The sequence below is a fragment of the Oryctolagus cuniculus genome, chromosome 6 (assembly GCF_964237555.1).
Source record: "Oryctolagus cuniculus chromosome 6, mOryCun1.1, whole genome shotgun sequence".
Lineage (NCBI taxonomy): Eukaryota > Metazoa > Chordata > Mammalia > Lagomorpha > Leporidae > Oryctolagus > Oryctolagus cuniculus.
Window position 1 is genome coordinate 37,540,626 of NC_091437.1, and position 17,879 is coordinate 37,558,504.

Sequence of the window (17,879 nt, forward strand, 5' to 3'; positions counted from 1 at the left end):
CCTGGGACCTTGACTTGCTGCCTTGGGATCTCTCTCCACTTCCAGGTATAGGTTTGTGGCAGGTGGACCAAGGCCCCAGTCATGGTGTCCTCTGTAGGCCCCTGGGGGCACCCAAATATCCAATAAGCCAACTCCCCTAACAGACAAAGCAGGTGACTTGGGACCTCTGAGGTCCCACCACCTACCAGAGAAGTTCCTGGTAGCCAGCATGGTGGTGAGAATGGCGCCCTGCAACAGAAAAGAGGGGGCAGGGGACAGGGGGCCATGGGTGAGGGGAGGAGAGGCCCAAACTTTGGCCCCCACCCCCATCCATTTGTCCCTCCCCAGCCCCTGCCATCCAGGGCCCATCCCCCTCCCTGGAGCAGCCAGGCGAGCTGACTCGGGCCAGCAGGGCTTTGGGACAGGGCCACCACAGGTAGATATTAATAGGTCCCGCTGATGGCCCAAGGACGCCAACAGCAGGGGCTTTTAAAGGCCACGGAAGTGTCCTGCCCTTAGCATCAAGCCAGCAGACATGTCCTCACACCTGCGGCTGGGGACACCTCACCACAGGACCAGGTCGTCACCCCACGGCCCTGGGTTCAAAACTCCAGAGGGTTCCCAGTGTCGAGAATCCCTCCTCTGTCAGCCAGGGGTCGGGACTAATGGCCCTTCGGCTCTCCTGCTGTGTGACTCAGACCTGACTCGGGCCTCGCCGGGATGCGGAATCGGCCAGGCTCCCACGGGCAGGATCCCTGGTTCGCACATCCTGAGCCTTCCTCTGAGACACAGCTCCCACTGGGTGGTGTGGGGCACGGTTCTCCCGGCAGCCCCATGCCCACCCCAGGCCCACGTGCCCACCCTGAGCCACCACTCCAGGCTGGGAGCAGTAGGTGAGGAGGTTCCCAAGTAGCCAGGGCCTCTGCACCTCTCCGCATCACCCCCGACGTGCTGATGGCTCCTCTGTCCGGACCGGCCTCTCCAAGCTGGGCGAGGGCTAGACCTGGAGCTGGGCTGGCCTTGTGAGCACTCATGACCTGCCCAGAAGCCCACCTGGGTCCCACCGAACCTTCTGTGGGGCCGTGACCACGGTCTGGGTGTCTCAGCCCTTCCTCCCCACCTGGTCTCGTGCCCAGCCACGCCTCACCCACAGGGCCCTCCCCAACTGCTCTGAACCACGTGCGGCCACCCGAGGGCTCAGGTTCAACCTCAGACTCACACAAGTGGTTTTTCCCTCTGTGTGGGACATCTGCCCACTCTTCGCTCTGTATTCAGCTGAGACCTGCTTTTCCCTCGGAGTCTCAGCTTAAATGCCACTGGCTCCAGGAAGTCTCCCTGGATTCCATCCCTGAACCTTCCAGACCTGGGAATGCAGCTTCCCTGCCAGATCTTCCCCGCGCCTTGGGCTTGCCTGAGTGTGCACCCACCACTGCCCCCTACTGCCCAGTTACCTGTCTGTCTTCCCCACTGGACCAAGAGCTCCGCCAAGGTGGGGATGCCACCTGGTGTACTGCTAGTTCCCAGAGCCCAGCCCACTGCCCAGCATACAGTAGCTATTCAATAAATGCTCGTCGAATCAGTGAGGGACAGAACTAGTGAGCGAGTCTCTTAGCTTCAGATGAAACCCAGGCCACTTTTGGGCCATGTGCAGGGTGAGGACCTGTTACCTTCAGTTTCCTCCTGGCGTTGAACTTCTTCAGGCAGTCCACGGTCTCCTGTCTGTGCATGCAGGAGGCCACGGTGGACCGGTGCTGGGGGAGGAAGAGAAGATGGGGGTCAGTGCGAGGCGGGCTGCAGACGGGCCTGGCCAGGGTGCCCCCCATCCCCAGCAGGGCGTCTTCATGGGGATGTGGCAGGATGCTTGGGACCCGGAGCACTGCCAGGCACGATGCCAACCCATGATGGTCCTCACTTCCTCGTCACCCCTGACAAGCACAGTGGCATCGGAGGCCCTTGGGTTAGGCCCTCTTGGGCCCATGCTGGGGCTGGAGAGCCAGGGGCAGAGCCGGGCAGGACCTGGCCCCTGGGGACAGTGGAGCCCCCAGGAGGGGCCCTGCTGAGCCGAGCTCACCGAGATCCAGGGGTGCTTGAGGGCCTCGGCGGCCGTGATGCGTTTGGACGGGTTGATGGTCAGCATCTTGTTGATGAGGTCCTTGGCTTCTGGGGTGACAGTGTCCCATTCTGGTGAGGGGAACTGGAAGGGGCAGAGGGGCCAGGTTTGCCTAGCCTGCCCCAGGCCACCCCTGCGATCCCCCAGCCCCTGACTGGCAGGGGAGCAGGCAGGGGTCCTACTGCCCATCCACACGGGTATCCACAACCAGGAGGAGTTGGGGCTCCTCAAGGCAGTGACCCCTCTCGGGACCACAGTCCCCTGATCCCAGGACAAAGCAGAAGACGGCCAGCGGGAAAGGAGACCTCCCTCTGCTTTCTCATCTGGAAAGCCGCAGGCCAATGGTTTTAGCCCAGACTGGAATCAGAAGGCCCCAGGTTCAAGTCCTGGCTCTGCCCCCTGAGCTATGTGAGCCCCACAAATCTCAGGCCACCTCAAGCCATCTATAAGGATGTGGTGAGGCTTAAATGTGCATGGCCTGTAGCCTCACGGGTGTCAGCTTTGCAGGAGAGCAGTATAGCTTGGCAGTGAGAAGCACGGATGCTAGAGCTACACTGACTGGGTTCAAATCCCAGCTCTACCGTTTCTTAGCTGTCGGATCTCAGCAGTTACTTAACCTCTCTCTGCCTCCTGGGAAAGAGGATAACAGCAGAACACAGGGCAGAGATCAGAAAGTAAGGCATTCAGGAGAGGGCTACAGAAGTGTTAGCCATCAGTACTGATATGCAAGGGGAACACGAAATTAAGAGATCCGTTTATTTTAGTGCAAAAACTTGTGCAATGCACATAGAGTTTTTCATAAAAGGCATTGCCATGAACTTTTAGAAGACCCCTGGTCTAGGAGAGAAAGAGCTGCTTCCTGGACTATACTGTCCCCAGCTCCTCTCACCACTGTGGTGCTGCTTCGGCCCTCTGGGGCCCCACGTGGTCCTCCCCTGGCCCTGGCAGCCACCCTGGGGTCTGTGCCCTGCAAAAGCAGGCTTAGTGGGGGGCAGGAGGGAGGTGTCCTCAGGCCTCTGACCTCCTGCACCATGGCTTTCCCTGGAAAAGGATGGCAGGGTCTGGAGAGAGGGGCGACACTCACATCATAGGCGCCGGCCTTGATCTGCTGGTACAGGCGGTGCTGGTCTTCATCCCAGAATGGGGGGTACCCAACCAGCAGGATGTATAGGATGACCCCTGGGGAGAGGAGAGACGGACACATGGAAGCGATGGGAAGCCAGAGAGCAGGCCCAAGGCTCAAGTGGCCAGAGGGATGAACAAATCCTTGGCTGGACTCACCGCAGGCCCACAGGTCCACAGGCTTCCCATACGGGTCCTTGCGCAGCACTTCTGGGGACAGGTATCCGGGGGTCCCTGCAAACCCTGCTCCCCCGACACACAGACAGGCAGACACACACACAGAGGTTGCACATGAGTGACCCGGAGCGAGATCCTGCAAACAGGGGACGAGGTTGCCCTGGAGCTGGGGGAAACAGCCCTGCGCCCACGAGCTTCAGTTGTAAGCGGGGCCCAGGAAGCCAGCAAAGCCTCTAGAGCCCCTACAGCAAGGCCAACCATGTGGCACACCTGCCCCTGCTCCCCACTCCAGGGCCCATGGCAGACAGCTTTAATCAATTAGAGCTGCTTTCCCACCAGGAGTCACAGACTTCCTAACACACCTTCCTAGCAGCCACTACCAATCAATCGCTGGTCACCCTCAAGAGGAAGTGCACTTGCCAAGGCAGCTCCGGGCTGAGAGCTGAGCCCTCATCCACTCCCTGGGCCCCAGCAGGGGCTGGCCGTGGGCTCTCAGGAGGCCTAGAAAGGTAAGAGACCTGCCCAAGGAAGTTAGGGACACAGTTGGAAATTAGACTACTTTTCTGTAGCACTTGGGCTGTCAGAGGCCCTGTGGAAGCCCCGAGCCAGCATGGGGAAGAAGCCATGCTCTGTTGGAGCCCTAGCTGTGTCTCTGTGCCTGGCAAGATAGGCACTGCCCCTGGGCCCAGAGGCAGTGGGCCTCTGCTCCCCAAGCCTGGGCTGGCCCAGCAGCCATCTCCAGTGTCCTCCGCTCCAGCAGGGCCCAGGTTGGCCCCCGATGACCCCACCAGGCCACCCCCACTCACCAAACCACGCCTGCTGCTCCCCCTCCACCTCTATGGCCAGGCCAAAGTCCGCCAGCTTCACAGCAGCACCCTTGAGCTTGGAGGCCAGCAGCAGATTCTCCGGCTTCCCGGGAGGAGAGGGAGAGAGGGGAGGAAAGGTGAGCAGGCGCAGAGCCTCCCTCTGGCTGGCCTGGGTACCCCGCCCCCACCACGGGATCCCGAGCTCGGGTCCCAGAGAGGGGCCTTTCCTGCAGCCCTGGGACATCTGGCTTCTACAACACAGAGACCCTCCCTTCCTCCTCTGGCCAGGCCTCCTGGGCCTCTGCTCAGGAGTTGGGCTGGTGTGGAGGGGGGAGGGGGGAGGGGGGAGGGGGGGCGGTGTTACAGCCACCGCCATAATTTAAGGACGTATAATAAGGAAGAGGCAATGACATTTCTTGGGCCCCTGCTGTGTGCCAGCACCTACTGTGTGCCAGCTACCGAGCTAAGTGTTCTGTGAGCATCGCTTCATTTGTCGTCCTGACAACTCTTTGGGGTTGGGATTATTATCTCTGCTTCATTTCCCATAGAGGCCTTCGTCCTTCTCTAGAACAGTCTTGCTTAAGTCCCACCTCAGGCCCTTTGTACTCTCTGCTCCCCTTGCCTGATTTGATCCCCGCCCCTCCTCCAGGCCTTACACAGCTGGCTCCCTTCTCTTTGTCCAGCTCTCAATCTCCTGTCACCTCTTCAAAGAGGCCCTCCGTGACTACCCCACCCGAAGGAGGAGGGTGGCTGTTTGGTACTGCAGGTGAGATGCCTCTTAGGCTGGGGTGGGTGTTGTGGCGTGAGGGTAAAGCTACCGCCTGCAATGCCATCATCCCCTATGAGCGCCAGTTCGAGTCCTGGCTGCTGTACTTCCTATCCAGCTCCCAGCTATTCTTCTGTGAAAAGCAGCAGAAGATGGCCCAAGTGCTTGGGCCCCACCCACCCATGTGGCAGACCTTATAGAGGCAGGGTGTGGGCATACAGCAGGCATTTAATGGGTGTTTGTCCGCTAAGCGCCTGGATCATGTCACACAGCAGGGAAGCCACAGATTCCGAATGAAGGCCAACTCTGCCTGCACGTCACTCCCTCTGCACTGCGGGGCGCTGTGGCCTGTGCTCAGGCCTCCGACCGCCCAGCTGCCACCTTGAAGCCTGGACCCCAGTTCAGCCCCTGAAGTTCTTCAACTTCCTGCTGGTCCCCTTCCACCCTGGGACTCAGGATGGAGGGAGTATGGGCTTCCGATCCCAGCACTGCCCCGTCTGTGCTGTGGGACTTGAGCAAGTTCTGCTACATCTCTGTGCCTTAGCTCCCACTCAGGAAAATGGGGCTGCTGGCAGTGTGCCGGGGTGGCCCCGCTGAGTGATTCGCCTGCACGGCGCCCGGGGCAGCCTGCACTGTGTGCTCGGTGAGCGTTAGCGCTCATGTTTTCTGCTTAGAGATGGGTTCAGAGGTCCAGGAAAGAGCTGGTTCCAGGCCTTCCCCAGGGGGGGCCTTCTGAGGGTCCCACCTCTGACCTTTCACTGCCAAAGCTAGGCTGGACCCAAACAAAAATAGCTCCCTCCGCCTGGCTCGCCAAGGCCTCCCCTGTACTCTGGGGACCGTGTCCCTGGCATGTCCTGGGTCTCGGCTGTGGCTGTCCTGCCCTGATTTGATGAATATGCCACTAATTAGTGTATCCAGAATGGCCTAAATTTGGGCCACCTTGCCTCCTGCCTTCCTCCCGTGCAGGGGCTGTGGCTGTAATGGGGACAGGCCCTTGGGGAGCGCTGCCCTGCCGTCCGGCCAGCGAGTCTAACTTGCCTGGGGTCTAACCCAAGCCCCAGGGAGCTCACCTAGGGCACGGGTGAGACACCGTGGATTGTCTGGGACACAGGAGAATGGGGGTTCTGCTCAGAGGAACTGCACCAACCAGAGTGTGCCCAGGGAGGGAGCCCCAGGGGAGCTGGGGTTAGACCCGCAGCCTGCAGAGTACCCAGGAACAATAACCAAGCCACCCAAGCCCTGCCCTGGGCTGCAGACCTCATCTCTGTGGGCTTCGCCAGGGCAGAACTGCACTCGGGGCGAAGCCCCCACAGCAGGAGAGACCCGAAGCACGTTTCCCAGGGGTGCAGGGGCTGCCCCGGGGGAGGAGAAGGCATCTGTGCTGCGGTCAGAGAGAGGTTCCCTGCATACCTGGCCGGGCTGCCCCAGAAGGGGCTGTGCAGAAGCAGGTGCAAGACTGAGTGGCCACAGGACCGGGGCTGGAAGGCCAGGGCTCTCTCATGCTGACTCAGCCACAGCTGAACGGCATGTCCTGAGGGAGATCCCTTGGACCTGCAGGCCTCAGTTTCCTATTCTGCAAACTGGGGGCAACACGAGCTGCCAGCCGCTGAGGCCCCCCCACCCCCAGCACGGGGAGATGGAGGAAGTTAGTACTGACACGGCAAGGCCGATCTCAGATGCCGCACCTGCTGAATCTGTCAATCTCCTCCCTTAAGTGGGGAGAGGGGGGACCCCGAGTCCTGCTGTTCTTCTCTCCTGGCCTGCCAGAGACCAGCAGAAGGGCCATCACCCTGCCTGCTGCCGCAGTGTGTACCTGCAGGGCAACATCTCATCCAAAGTGCTCACCAAGTGCCCCCACCCCGAGGTTGCCACGACAACCCCCAGCACAGACAAGCTGAGGCCCAGGGTGTCCCTGGGTTGGGACAGGGGCCCAGCCTGCCTCCTCCCCAGCCTCACCACAGCCGGTCTTGGGGGTCTGACTGCCTCTCATCTGGCCTGGCACTAAGCACCTGGGCTGGGGATTGGGCCACCTGGGGCCCAAACCCAGGGGATGCACCTTCCTTAGCTCACTTTCTTCATCCGGCCTAGCATAGGGAAAGCAAAGGGAGTGTGGTCGTCCGCAGCTGAGCAGGAGGGAAGTGCAGGGTGGGTGTGTGGGGCGGGGACCCCGAGGGCCACGCGCACCCCCCCCAGCAGGCTCACCTTCAGGTCCCGGTGCACCACCCCCATCTGGTGGCAGTGCAGCACGGCCTCCAGGATCTGCTGGATACAGTGACTGGGCAGAGAGAGCAAGGGGTCAGGGTCAGGGCCAAGGGCAGGCCTTCCTTGCCCCCGCCCCCGGCGTCATGGCCAACCACAAACAGCCCTCACCTGGCATCTGCCTCACTGTAATACTCCCGGGCCACGATGTCTTCAAACAGCTCCCCGCCAGTGACCCTGGGGAGACAGGTTGAGAATCAGCCTCTCCCAGAGACCCCAGAGGCGTCTGCAGGAGGCTAAGGGCGGAGCCAGGGGACCTCAGAAGTGACCCTGCTGCAGCCCCCTCCTGTCTCCCAGCACACCCTTCTGCCAACACCCTCTCCTCTCCCCACTACTCATGGCTTCCTCCCCAACTGGGCCCAGACAGGGTGGAGGGGCAGGCACCCTGGGGTGAACACATCACTGGGATCATTGGGTTCCTGGTTTCCAAGTCCTGTTTAGTTTGGTTGCTTGCTTTGCTCTTTGCTTTGGAGTCTTACTTTGTGGGAATGTCTTTGGGTTCCTAGCAACACCGAAGGGGAGGCACAGAGACTTCCCACGCATGCCCTGCCCCACACCCATGCAGTCTCATGGGCTGAGCTTTACTGACAACACCAGGCCGCTGCTGACTTTTGCTGGCAGCCCAGGAACCACTAAGGCCTGTCATGTCATACGGCTTTTCTTTCCATTGACTGGCTTTGTAAAAGTAAGCATGGTTCAAAAGGAAACATCTCATTCAGTTTGCAAAGGACAGTGGCGCTGTCCGCAAATAGAAGAGAAACACAAGTAAACACACGATGCACGTTGCAAGGGGTCGTTGGCATCTTGGGAAAGCCAATGTGCGTTGCTTGGTTGGAGGCCTGGCGCAGCTGGGGAACTCGGGGACCCCTCCGGCCAAGGGGCTCATCCCAGGGCGGGGCCCAACTCACAGGTCGAAGATCAGGTAGTGGTGTCCCTCCTCAGAGATGCTGTCGTGCAGGCGGACTGCAGGGCCAAGGCAGCTGGTTACACCCAGACACACACTCCCACCCCAGCCCTCCCGCTCACCTCTCCGAGAGCCCGCTGCTGGCCACGGCCTGTGTGCCAGGGCCTTCAGGAATTACCCAGAGAGGCTTGGCCTTAAAGACTGAAGGCTCTGTTTGATCAAAGCTGGGTCCCTTCTCCCACCCTGTTTCGTCGATGCGCAGGCAGGAGTCTTGGAAAGAGGCTGCAGCTCCAACCATGGACACCTCCTAGCTGTGTGACCTTGGGCAAGCTGCTAGGCCTCTCTGAGCCCTAGCCTTTCACAGCCTGGACGGTAAGACTGAAACTCCTGGATTTGTAGTTGCCCTGCGGATTCCATGCTGGCCCTGAACTGACACCCCTGCTCTGCCCGGGGGTCTGGGACACAACAGAGGCAAAGGTGGGAGCTGGTGGTCCCTGAGAACAGAAGCAAAGCCCCCAGGAATCCAGAGCTCCCCAAATCACCCCCAGGCTTTTGAAAGGAAGGGCTGAGTGAGGTCTGCAGCCCAGGGCAGGGCTTGGGTGGCTTGGTTATTGTTCCTGGGTACTCTGCAGGCTGCGGGTCTAACCCCAGCTCCCCTGGGGCTCCCTCCCTGGGGGCCGCCTGTCAGCCAAGGGCAAGTTCTTGCAATCCTTCCCTGTGCCACAACAGAAAACCTGGGGTGCTGGCTCCGTGGCTGGTGATCCCGGCACAGCGGAAAACCACACAGCTGCTAATGCCACTGCTTCGCGACCATCTCCAAGGGATGCTGTTCCATAAAAGAGCAAAATACAAATGGGATGCAGAGTTCTTTTTAGGAAGGATGTGATCATGCTCACAGGTGACCCAAGTCTCCCTGGAAGAATGCACAGCAGGGGACCTTGAGGGGCCTTTGGGGAGGGGAATGGGGGGTTCTGGGGGGCTCACGTTATGAAATTTTTAGAAATTTTTTTATTTATTTGAGGGGCAGACACACACGCACACACACACATGGGTCCCCTCCACCGGTTCACTCCTCAATTGCCTGCAACAGTCAGGGACCAGGGCTGGGCTGGGCCCAAGGCGGGAGCTGGAAACAGTCCAGGTCTCCTCTGAGGGTGGCAGGGACCCAACTTCTTGTGTCATCTGTCACTGCCGCCGCCCAGGGTCTGTGTCAGCAGGAGCCGGAGCTGGGACTTGAACCCAGGCACTCGAATACAGGACGTGGGTGTCCTAGCCAGGGTCCTCGCCACCAGGCCAAATGCTCGCCCCCACACTCCCTTTCTGCTGTAAACCCCAGTGCCATTTGACATTTGCTGTCTGATGTGTTTCTGACTCAACATTGAGTCTCCTGGATTGTTTGTGGCTCTCACATGGGCATACAAAGCTCAGAAGGTAGCCTGAGAGGCAGGCGTCAAGTACTCTCGTGGTTGTGCACAGAGGAGGGAAGTCAGGGACCAGAGAAGGGGCACGAGGGAGATACAACTTGAAACAGAAATGGTTGACCGATGACGCCTGTTCTCACTAATAACTCACAGATGGCTGTGTTCAAGCAGAACCTGAAGAGCACATATGATATAATCCTGCTTCCGTTTCTTGTCAACATTCTATTATTAAGAATTTCCAACATCCAGTTAAATGAATTCCCCTATACCCCAGGGTTCTGTCATTAATGTCTCCTCCAGCTGCTTTATTGCATTTCTATCGATTCCTGTGTCCACTAATCTATTTTCACTTTTTAGCGCATTTCAAAGTTAAGTGCGGGCTGCGTGTTGTAAGTGGACCCGTGAATCTAACTGTGCTTTGTGTGTGTGGAACCCAGGACTGGCGCCCTCTCAGCCCCTCCCCAGTAAGGTGGTGAGCCATTCCCCGGCTGTGGGGGACGGGGGTTGCTGGCGGCTAACAGCCCCTGCCTGCCTGTCCCAGACTCTGCTTCTTGGCCACCTGGCCCGACGTGACCAGCACAGGTGAAACAGATGTGCGGGTCACGCCCCATAGGGACGCAAGCTCTGGGGGGCGGGGCCGCAGCAGAGACTTCAGGGGGTGCTGTCTCCCCATCTCACTACAGGAAACTTGCACAGTTGAGCCTTCAGGTCGATTCTGGGGGGGTTGGCCTTTTTCAGCACACTTTGGGGTCGGCGGTCTTAACTTCCCCTTGCTGAGCGCGAGACACCCTGAGGACCCAAGTTGTAGCCGGAATCCTCTCTGATAGGATTTCTAGAGCTGATGTTGAGGTGCAGCCGGTTAAGCCCCCACTGGGGCACTGACAACCCATATGGGAGCATCAGTCTGAATCCCAGTTGCTCTGCTTTCTATCCAGCTCCCTGCTAACGCACCGGGGAACTCAGCAGAAGATGGCCCGAGTATTTGGACCCCTGCCACCCATATGGGAGACCCAGACGGAGCTCCTGGCTCCTGGTTTTAACCTGGCCCAGCCCTGGCTGTTGCAGCCTTTTGGAAAATGAATCAGCAGATGGAGATATTTTTTCTCTGTTTCTCCCTCTCTCTGTCACTCCACATTTCAAATAAATAGAACAAATATTTTAAGGGCCTCTAGAACTGAGTCAACAGCCCATTGGGAGGAGCCCCCAAACGACTGAAGTCCCAGATCTACCGTCTCTGGCCAGGGGCCCCGAGGCTCCGGGAAATGGGCAGAGCTGGGAGTGGACACACCCTTGGGTGTGCCTTGTGCTGCCTGTGTAAAGCTGCCCCTCTGAGCAGCCAGGTGAGGGCCGCTCAGCTGGGTTTCAGCAGCGTCCCACCAGCACGACCATGCCTCTGTGCCCGAGAGGGCTCAGAATCCGACCTTGGAGCCCAAGACTGCCTCTCCCAGGCCACTTTCACACATGAAGTCTCCCATCCCGCCAGGGAAGCAGCTCGGCCAGAATCCGAGGGCGCAGGCAGCATTCAAGGGCTACAGAACTGTCCCACCTCCTGGGAAGTGAGGCCACTGAGTTTGCCCACTGAGGCAGCTGTCACTTCTGCCTTTCTGAGGTATGATCCTAGAACAAGCAAAACCACAGGCTGCTGTTCACCGTGTGACTTGATTCGCAGATTTCTGACCTTCCTATGATATTTCCAACAGCTGCCGTGCCTGCCCCGGAAGCTGGATGGCTCCCTCGACACCGCCCTTGAGATGGCCACTTGGGAAAGCGAAGAAAAAGACTGAAAACGTGGGCTCACTCCCAGATCCACCTCCTGCACACTGTGGAGTTCTGGGCAAGCGACTTCAGCTGTCTGCACCTCCGTCCTCACAATGTCGCTACTCCCATTGGACGGCTACAGGGGAGTTAATGCGATGACCCTTGGAAAGCATTGAGCGCAGTGCCAGGTGCTAGGAAGGGCACACTAAATGAAGACACTGTCATCTTCATCATCAACCGATCGACTCTCTTTCCCTGCCCCAGGTCATCCACTGATCTTCTCCATCATCCCTAACATGGTCCAAGTCCCTGGGGTTGTGGTTGTGGCCCACTGGCAGGAGGTCACAGCACGGACAACCTCAGGCAGGCTCCTGACTGCAAAAGCTTTGGGCATGGCACCAACCTGTGCTGAGCCAGGGACCTCCCAGCCAGCTCTCCTTGGGGCTGGGTGATGGCCACACATGGGCAGCAGCCAGGAGGGCTGGAGAGGACCTGGTCTGATTCCTCCGGGCACAGACTCACCTCCCAGAATCTGCACCTGCGTCTGCACCTCCTTGCATTTCTCTGGGAAAATTATAACCTACTTGGAAGTGAGATGCGTGGAGGCCCAGGAAGGTCCTCTGTGGACCCTCCCAGCCCTGGCAATGGCTCAGGGCTCCTGTGCTACGTGCTCAGCTCTGCTGCGCCAGCAGCCACCCCCACTGCAGCCCCAGCCCCCACCCTCATCTAGCCCGATCATCTCAGTGCCTAGGAGAGGCTTTGGCATGGGCTGGGTCATCAGATGCACTTGACATCGGGTGGGTGAGCGAGTGAAGGAGAACTTGACCCAATGGCAACGATGCTGGAGATGATGGCTACCGTGTCCGAGCTTTTGCCACGTGCTAAGTGCGCTACCTGCGCCATCTCATTTAACCCTCCCAATGGTCCTAGGAGGTGAGTAGGAGCCTGCAGGTGAGGGGGAAGGAGGTTCATGGCCTGTGCCAGCTCAAACAGCTGGCAGATGGCAGAGCCAGGAAGCCTGGTGTGTCTGATTGCAAAGCCATTCTTTCCGTCACCCTGCACTGGTGCCTGCCCCAATGACCCAAGCACACAGCTGTTCTGCAGAAAGGTGGAGAGTGTGGGAAGGGAGGCAGCTGACGCTAACAAAGCAGTGGCCTCGGGACTCTCATTCTGCTATGCTCTACTTCCTCATCCCCGTCCTGGGAGGGGGGTATGGCTTCAGGGTGGTGGAGCAGCATGTCCTATGTCACACAGCAATTAAGCAGCAAATCTAGGACTTGAGCTGCAGTCTGTCCGCTCCATAAGGCCTCCATAACTCACTGCTCCCCATTATAACTGGGAGAGAGAGGGAGGGAGGCCCACATAGCAATGACCTGAGCCTGCTGTGATTATGGGCGCACACATACACTGTCCGCCTCCTTCCCCCGTGGGATTTACAATCTCTCACTAACCCCTCCGTCAAGCAGGTGGGGAGCGGGAAGCCCGCAGGGAATGGGCAGCAATGTTCACTGCCCCACAGGGAGAGTGTGAGCAGGGCAGGAAGCGGGGTCCTCTCGGGGTCCCTCCCTGCCAGGCTGGGTTGCCTTGTCCCTTCTGCACGCTCTGCGGACTGTGGCTGCCGCCTGTGCGGGGAAGGGAGGTGCCCCGTGGGTATAAATAGCAGGCGCAGAAGCTCGGCTCCAGCAGCAGTTAACCCCTGGGGCCCTGGGACGGAACCGCTGCCCTCCCGAGGGAGCAGGCGGAGAAGGGGTAGTGGCTGTGGGGGGAGCCGTCCTCAGACAGCCCCTGGGCTCTGCTCCCAGGTGTGTGGTGGTCTGAGCCAGCAGCCCTGGCAGACTGGGACCTCAGGCCTGGCCCAGCCCCTCGGAAGCAGCAGGACACACAGGTGGCTCAGAGAGGGCGCAGCTCCCACCAAGGTCACACAGCCGGTCCCTGGCTGGGCTAGATCTCAAAGCTGCACTTCCTGCCGTCATGACTCAGATCCCCCACTGGCAGGCAGCTGCCGCCCAACTACATGGGGCGGCCGGGCAGTGAGGTGCTGAGGCAGCGCCTGTCCTCAGGGGGCGGCCGGGCTCAGTCCAACCCCGGGACAGGGCCCAGTCCAGGGCTTGCCTCTGAGACGCCGTTGGGCAGGGCCACGATACCAGGCCCCTGTAGCTTGGGAGTGGGTTGGAGGAGTGGGCCACGCCTCTGGTCAAGGCCCTGCTTCCCGCTCCCCACCCCAGGCCTATTTTCATCTCTGGGAGTTTTCCCGAGACAGCTTTTCCGAGGGAGGCTGTGGCAGTGTGGGATGGGCGGAAAGGCCCTCTCTTCACCTGCCCCCGAGCAAGCTGGTCTGGGAGCCGTGTGGAAACCACAGACAACGCCCCCCCCAACCCCCAGATAAGCCAGTGTGGGCGGGGCGGGGCTCACCGATGTTGGGGTGCTTGAGCAGGCGGCAGATGCGGGCCTCGCGCTCCAACTTCTGATGGTCTGCAACACAGATGCCAGGGTGAGCCCAGGTGAGACAGGAGGCTCCACCCTCCGGCCTGCCCCTTATAGCCTCTGATCACCCCCACGGAGTGGGGGGGGGGGGGCAGGGCCTGGAGGGTGGGAGGTGTCTTGCAGCGGGAAAGAGGGTTTCAGAGTTCAGGCCTGGGTTTCAGAGACTCAGGTAAGTGCCTCCCCTTTTCTGGGCCTCAGCAATGAGGCATCCCCAAGTCCCGTCCCGCAAGTCCAAGCTCTATGCACCCTGGAAGACCCCAGGTCAGGACCCTGCTGCTGCCTCCCCCAGGCTGCCTGAGCACTCAGCCCTCCAGCCAGACCCAGCGCTGCAGGTCACCTCTCCAGCACTGCCTGCCCCGCTCCGTCACTCTGGGAGATGACAGCCCCTGCAGCTCTTAGCCGGGAACATTTCCTCCCAGCCTCCCACCTGCCACTCACTGGCCATCATCACCCATTCCCGGCTCCGGGCAGCCTGCCCTGACTGCAGGGCTGGCAGGGGCCCCTCTGTGCTTTCTGGGCCCCAGGACAGCAGGTGCCACCCTATTCCCTGGGCATCTACATCCCTCAGGACAGGGCCTCTGTGGTGCCCCTAGCCTCCCCCTGAGCGCCTGGCATGCAGTCGGAATGGAAGGACCGATGACCGAAGGGGTGAACCTCTCTGAGAGTTATTGTCCCTGGAAGAGTTGTGTGCTATCTCAGAAGCCTCTTCCCTCTCAAAGCAGCCTGGGACCAGGGACTAGGGCCCCAGAGAACCTGCTTTGCCAACGCTCACTGTTACAGGCACTGATTGGTTGAAGGAAGCACATAATTGTGCCACTCTTTGCAATGCTGTCATTTTCTAACATCCAGAGATCCTCCAGACAGGTGGTGTCTGTTTCTCCACCAGGGGGCTTTGCCTTGCTGGGCAGAACCTGCAGGTGGTAGCCTCGGAGCTGGCCCCGGGCTCCCACACCTGCCCCCAGGCTCCCAGGACCTCTGTCCAAGTCTCCTGGGTCTCCTACCCACGTGGCAGGGAGGCCTGGTTCAGGAGCTGCCACCTGTGGTCCCTGTCTCTCAGGTCGCAGCCCCATGGAAGCCCCCACAGCAGGGGCCGTGGGCATCAGAGGGGTCTCCAGCCTGAGCCAGCTGAGGCCTCCGTGGTGGCTGAGCTGGGCCGGAAATACCTTTCCCAACTCCCTTTTTGGTGCTCTTCTTACAACTTGGTAGTTAATGCCTTCATTTTAACAACTACGCAGCAGAAGTGGAAGTGCTCATAGGGGTAGAATACTGGCCGCGTGCCAGGCGCCGTGGGGTGCTCTTTCCATGCCTCCCAGGCCTTCACCAGGGAGGGCCTCGGCAAATTCTGCCTTCACAGAGATGAAAACAGGGGCTCTGAGAGGTGAAGTGCAGGCCCCAGTCACGCCCGCAGGGAGCAGTGGAGGCCGCCTGGGGTCCGGACATCAGCCTCCAGGGCCGGGCTTCAGACCCGCTGCTGCGCTGTTCTGTGCACCTCAACTCATCACCAGCACCGCTCCTGCCCCCCGCCCACTGACCGGACTTCAGGGACAGCCAGGACGGCCTCTCCAGAGCTGCAGGCACCACGGGGGGTGACGAGCATGGAGGAGGTCGCAGCCCCTGGTGCTGGCCTCCCAGCTCCCCTTCTCCTGCGCCCTTCCCAGGGCCATCTCTGGTTGTCCTTCAGGGACGGTGGAAGGCAGGATCAATACTGAAATGAGGCTTTGCCACCAGCAGGGCCATCATGTCCAGTTCTGTTTGCAGCGGCTCAGCTCCCCAGCTGAAGCAGGGGGGAGGCAGGGCCAGGTTGGGGGCATCCCCTCGGTCCCCCTGCCTCCCTGGCTTCCTCCATCTCCTCTGGGGCAGGGCATGCTGATGCCACACGGGGATGGCCAAGAGCCCTCTGTGGGGCTGAAGAAGACAGGACCCTACTCTATATCCTGGGCCCCACCCCTCAACACAACCAGAAATCGGGTGGGCCAAGGTCAGGCCTACTGGATGGGCAGGAGCCTTCCAGCCTAGGCTACCCAAGCAGTGAGCCAGGGGCCCACATCTGGAATCTTCATGCCTTCTCGGGAGCAAAGTGACACTAAAAAAAACTGAAAGAACAAAATATTGGTCCTGCAACTTTGAGCTTGTCTGGAAATCCCACTGCTGGAAATGCTAGGAACCCAGTGTTTCCATAAATTTTATCCTCCTCCTGTGCATGGTACAAGTACCCCGTGCTGTAATATTCACTGCTAAAAGCATTAATCTGTTGAAGGAAACTGTATACATTATACAATAATTTTGTCACTCTTTGCAATGTCTTCATTCTCCAATATATAGAAGACATTTCCCCACCTCTGAGGCTTTGCTCTGTGGTGCAGAAGGGGCACTGAGCCCCGTGAGACAGGATAGTCCCTTTATCAAAGTCACCTGTCAGGGTAGGGAGAGCTCCGAGGACCTACACCCCAGCTCCCCCCCCCCCACCCAGCCAACCGTCCCTGCCCCCAAGGTCCTGCTACTCCCCAGCATCAAACTCCCCGCCTGCCCCAAGCAGCCTCCCACTGTTCCCAGTGGAGGGGCTGCTCCCAGCTCAGGCAGGGCCCTGGGGGGCATCTCTGAGGACAGCAGGACGCCAGGTCCTGTTCCTCCCCCCACCCCTTGCCTGCCTGCTAGAGCCTCTGCCCTTGTGACTGCACTTTCTCCTGGGCCCTGCCCTGCCCAGACTTCACCACAGCCCACAGGACCCCAGTGGACCCTGCCTCATCCCCACACAGGCCTCCTTTCTGGCCCTAGGCACACTGAGCTCCCTTCCAACCCCAGGGCCTTTGCACTCGCTGTGCCCTCTGCTGGAATGCTTTTCCCCTGGGTCTTCTGACAGCTGCCATCGCTTCCTCCTCATTGTGTCCTAGCACAATGCCACCTCCTTAGAGGCTGCCTAAGTGTGTCTCTCCCACCCCATCTCCTCCCCATTACCCTTATTTTTTTAGAGCACTTAGCATGAGTTGCAACTACCCAGCTTATTTAGGTGTTCAACGCTCTGCTCAGCCCCATTACCTAGAAAGCAGGCACAGTGAGAGCCAGACCCCGTCTGTTGGTCACCCTTGGCATTCCCAGAGCCCGGCACGGAGCTCTAGGCAGCCTGTCCAAGGTCCCGGTGTGAACAAGTGCAGCACCGGATTTCAGTCCGTGTTCATAATTAGATACTACATCACTTGCCACTCTAGTAACTAATTACTGCATGAACCATTGCACCCGCTCAGCAGAGTCCCCCAGCGCTGAGAAACCTGAGGACAGCTAGGAGTCTCCAGTCGCCTGCTAGCTACCTGGGGCGCTTGCTCCTAACGCCCAAACGACATCTTGGGAAGCTCCGCTTTCTCTGGGTGGTTGGGCCACCTCCAGGGCATCGGGGTTAAGGGCACTGCCTTGCCCGGAGCTCAGGAGGGGGTGGGTGGACGTTTCAAGGGGAGCTCCCTGGGGCCAGGAAGTCCCAGCAGGGCAGGGCCCAGGAGGGAGTGCAGTCACAAGGGCAGAGGCTCTAGCAGGCAAGCAAGGGGTCGGGGGAGGAACAGGACCTGGCGTCCTGCTGTCCTCAGAGATGCCCCCCAGGGCCCTGCCTGAGCTGGGAGCAGCCCCTCCACACGCCGGAAGCAATGTGGGGCCGGCAACTGGACAGCACCAGCCGTGTCTCTGGGTCCTACAGACCCAGTCCTGTCAACTCTTCCTGTGCACGTGTGAGGAGGCCGGCGCTCACCTGGCTGGGACCAGCTCGCACCCTGTCCTGGCTCCCAGTCCTCCCAGTGGCAGGAGCTTGGACCTCCTGGACTCAATCCAATCCCCAGCACGGGGGGTGGGGGCAGGGGTGGAGGAGCTCAGGCAGCTGCTTTTTTGTTTTTCTTTTTCCCCAAAAAAGGCTCCTGGGGGATTTGGCAGGCATCAGGACAAGCAAAATTTTTACTTTTCATTTCGCTTTTCTATGGTTTCTTTGAGTTGTTTACATTATGAGCATTTTTTAAAAGCTGGGTTTGAAAATGTCTCCGGGTTTGGGAAGCACTTTGCTAGAAGGGGCCAGGCAGGCGGGGTAATGGGGAGCCCCTGCTCCCTTGGAGGGGTG

The 17,879-nt window shown here is 59.7% G+C and overlaps 1 protein-coding gene across 5 annotated transcripts in view; it reads right to left on the reverse strand.

The window, feature by feature from the left end:
- CAMK2A (calcium/calmodulin dependent protein kinase II alpha) overlaps positions 1-17,879 on the reverse strand; it is a 61,373-nt gene that overhangs the window by 24,186 nt on the left and 19,308 nt on the right. For 3 of the 5 annotated variants that reach the window (XM_070076312.1, XM_070076313.1, XM_070076314.1), the window contains exons 3-12: positions 13,715-13,774; positions 8,128-8,182; positions 7,331-7,396; positions 7,163-7,235; positions 4,195-4,297; positions 3,371-3,454; positions 3,174-3,268; positions 2,051-2,173; positions 1,647-1,730; positions 186-228 (exon numbers count right to left, since the gene is read on the reverse strand). In XM_070076312.1, the coding sequence (XP_069932413.1) occupies positions 186-228; positions 1,647-1,730; positions 2,051-2,173; positions 3,174-3,268; positions 3,371-3,454; positions 4,195-4,297; positions 7,163-7,235; positions 7,331-7,396; positions 8,128-8,182; positions 13,715-13,774 (786 nt within the window). Of the gene's footprint in view, positions 1-185; positions 229-1,646; positions 1,731-2,050; positions 2,174-3,173; positions 3,455-4,194; positions 4,298-7,162; positions 7,236-7,330; positions 7,397-8,127; positions 8,183-13,714; positions 13,775-17,879 lie in introns of all 5 variants that reach the window. The other 2 variants (XM_070076310.1, XM_070076311.1) reach the window with 1 other exon arrangement.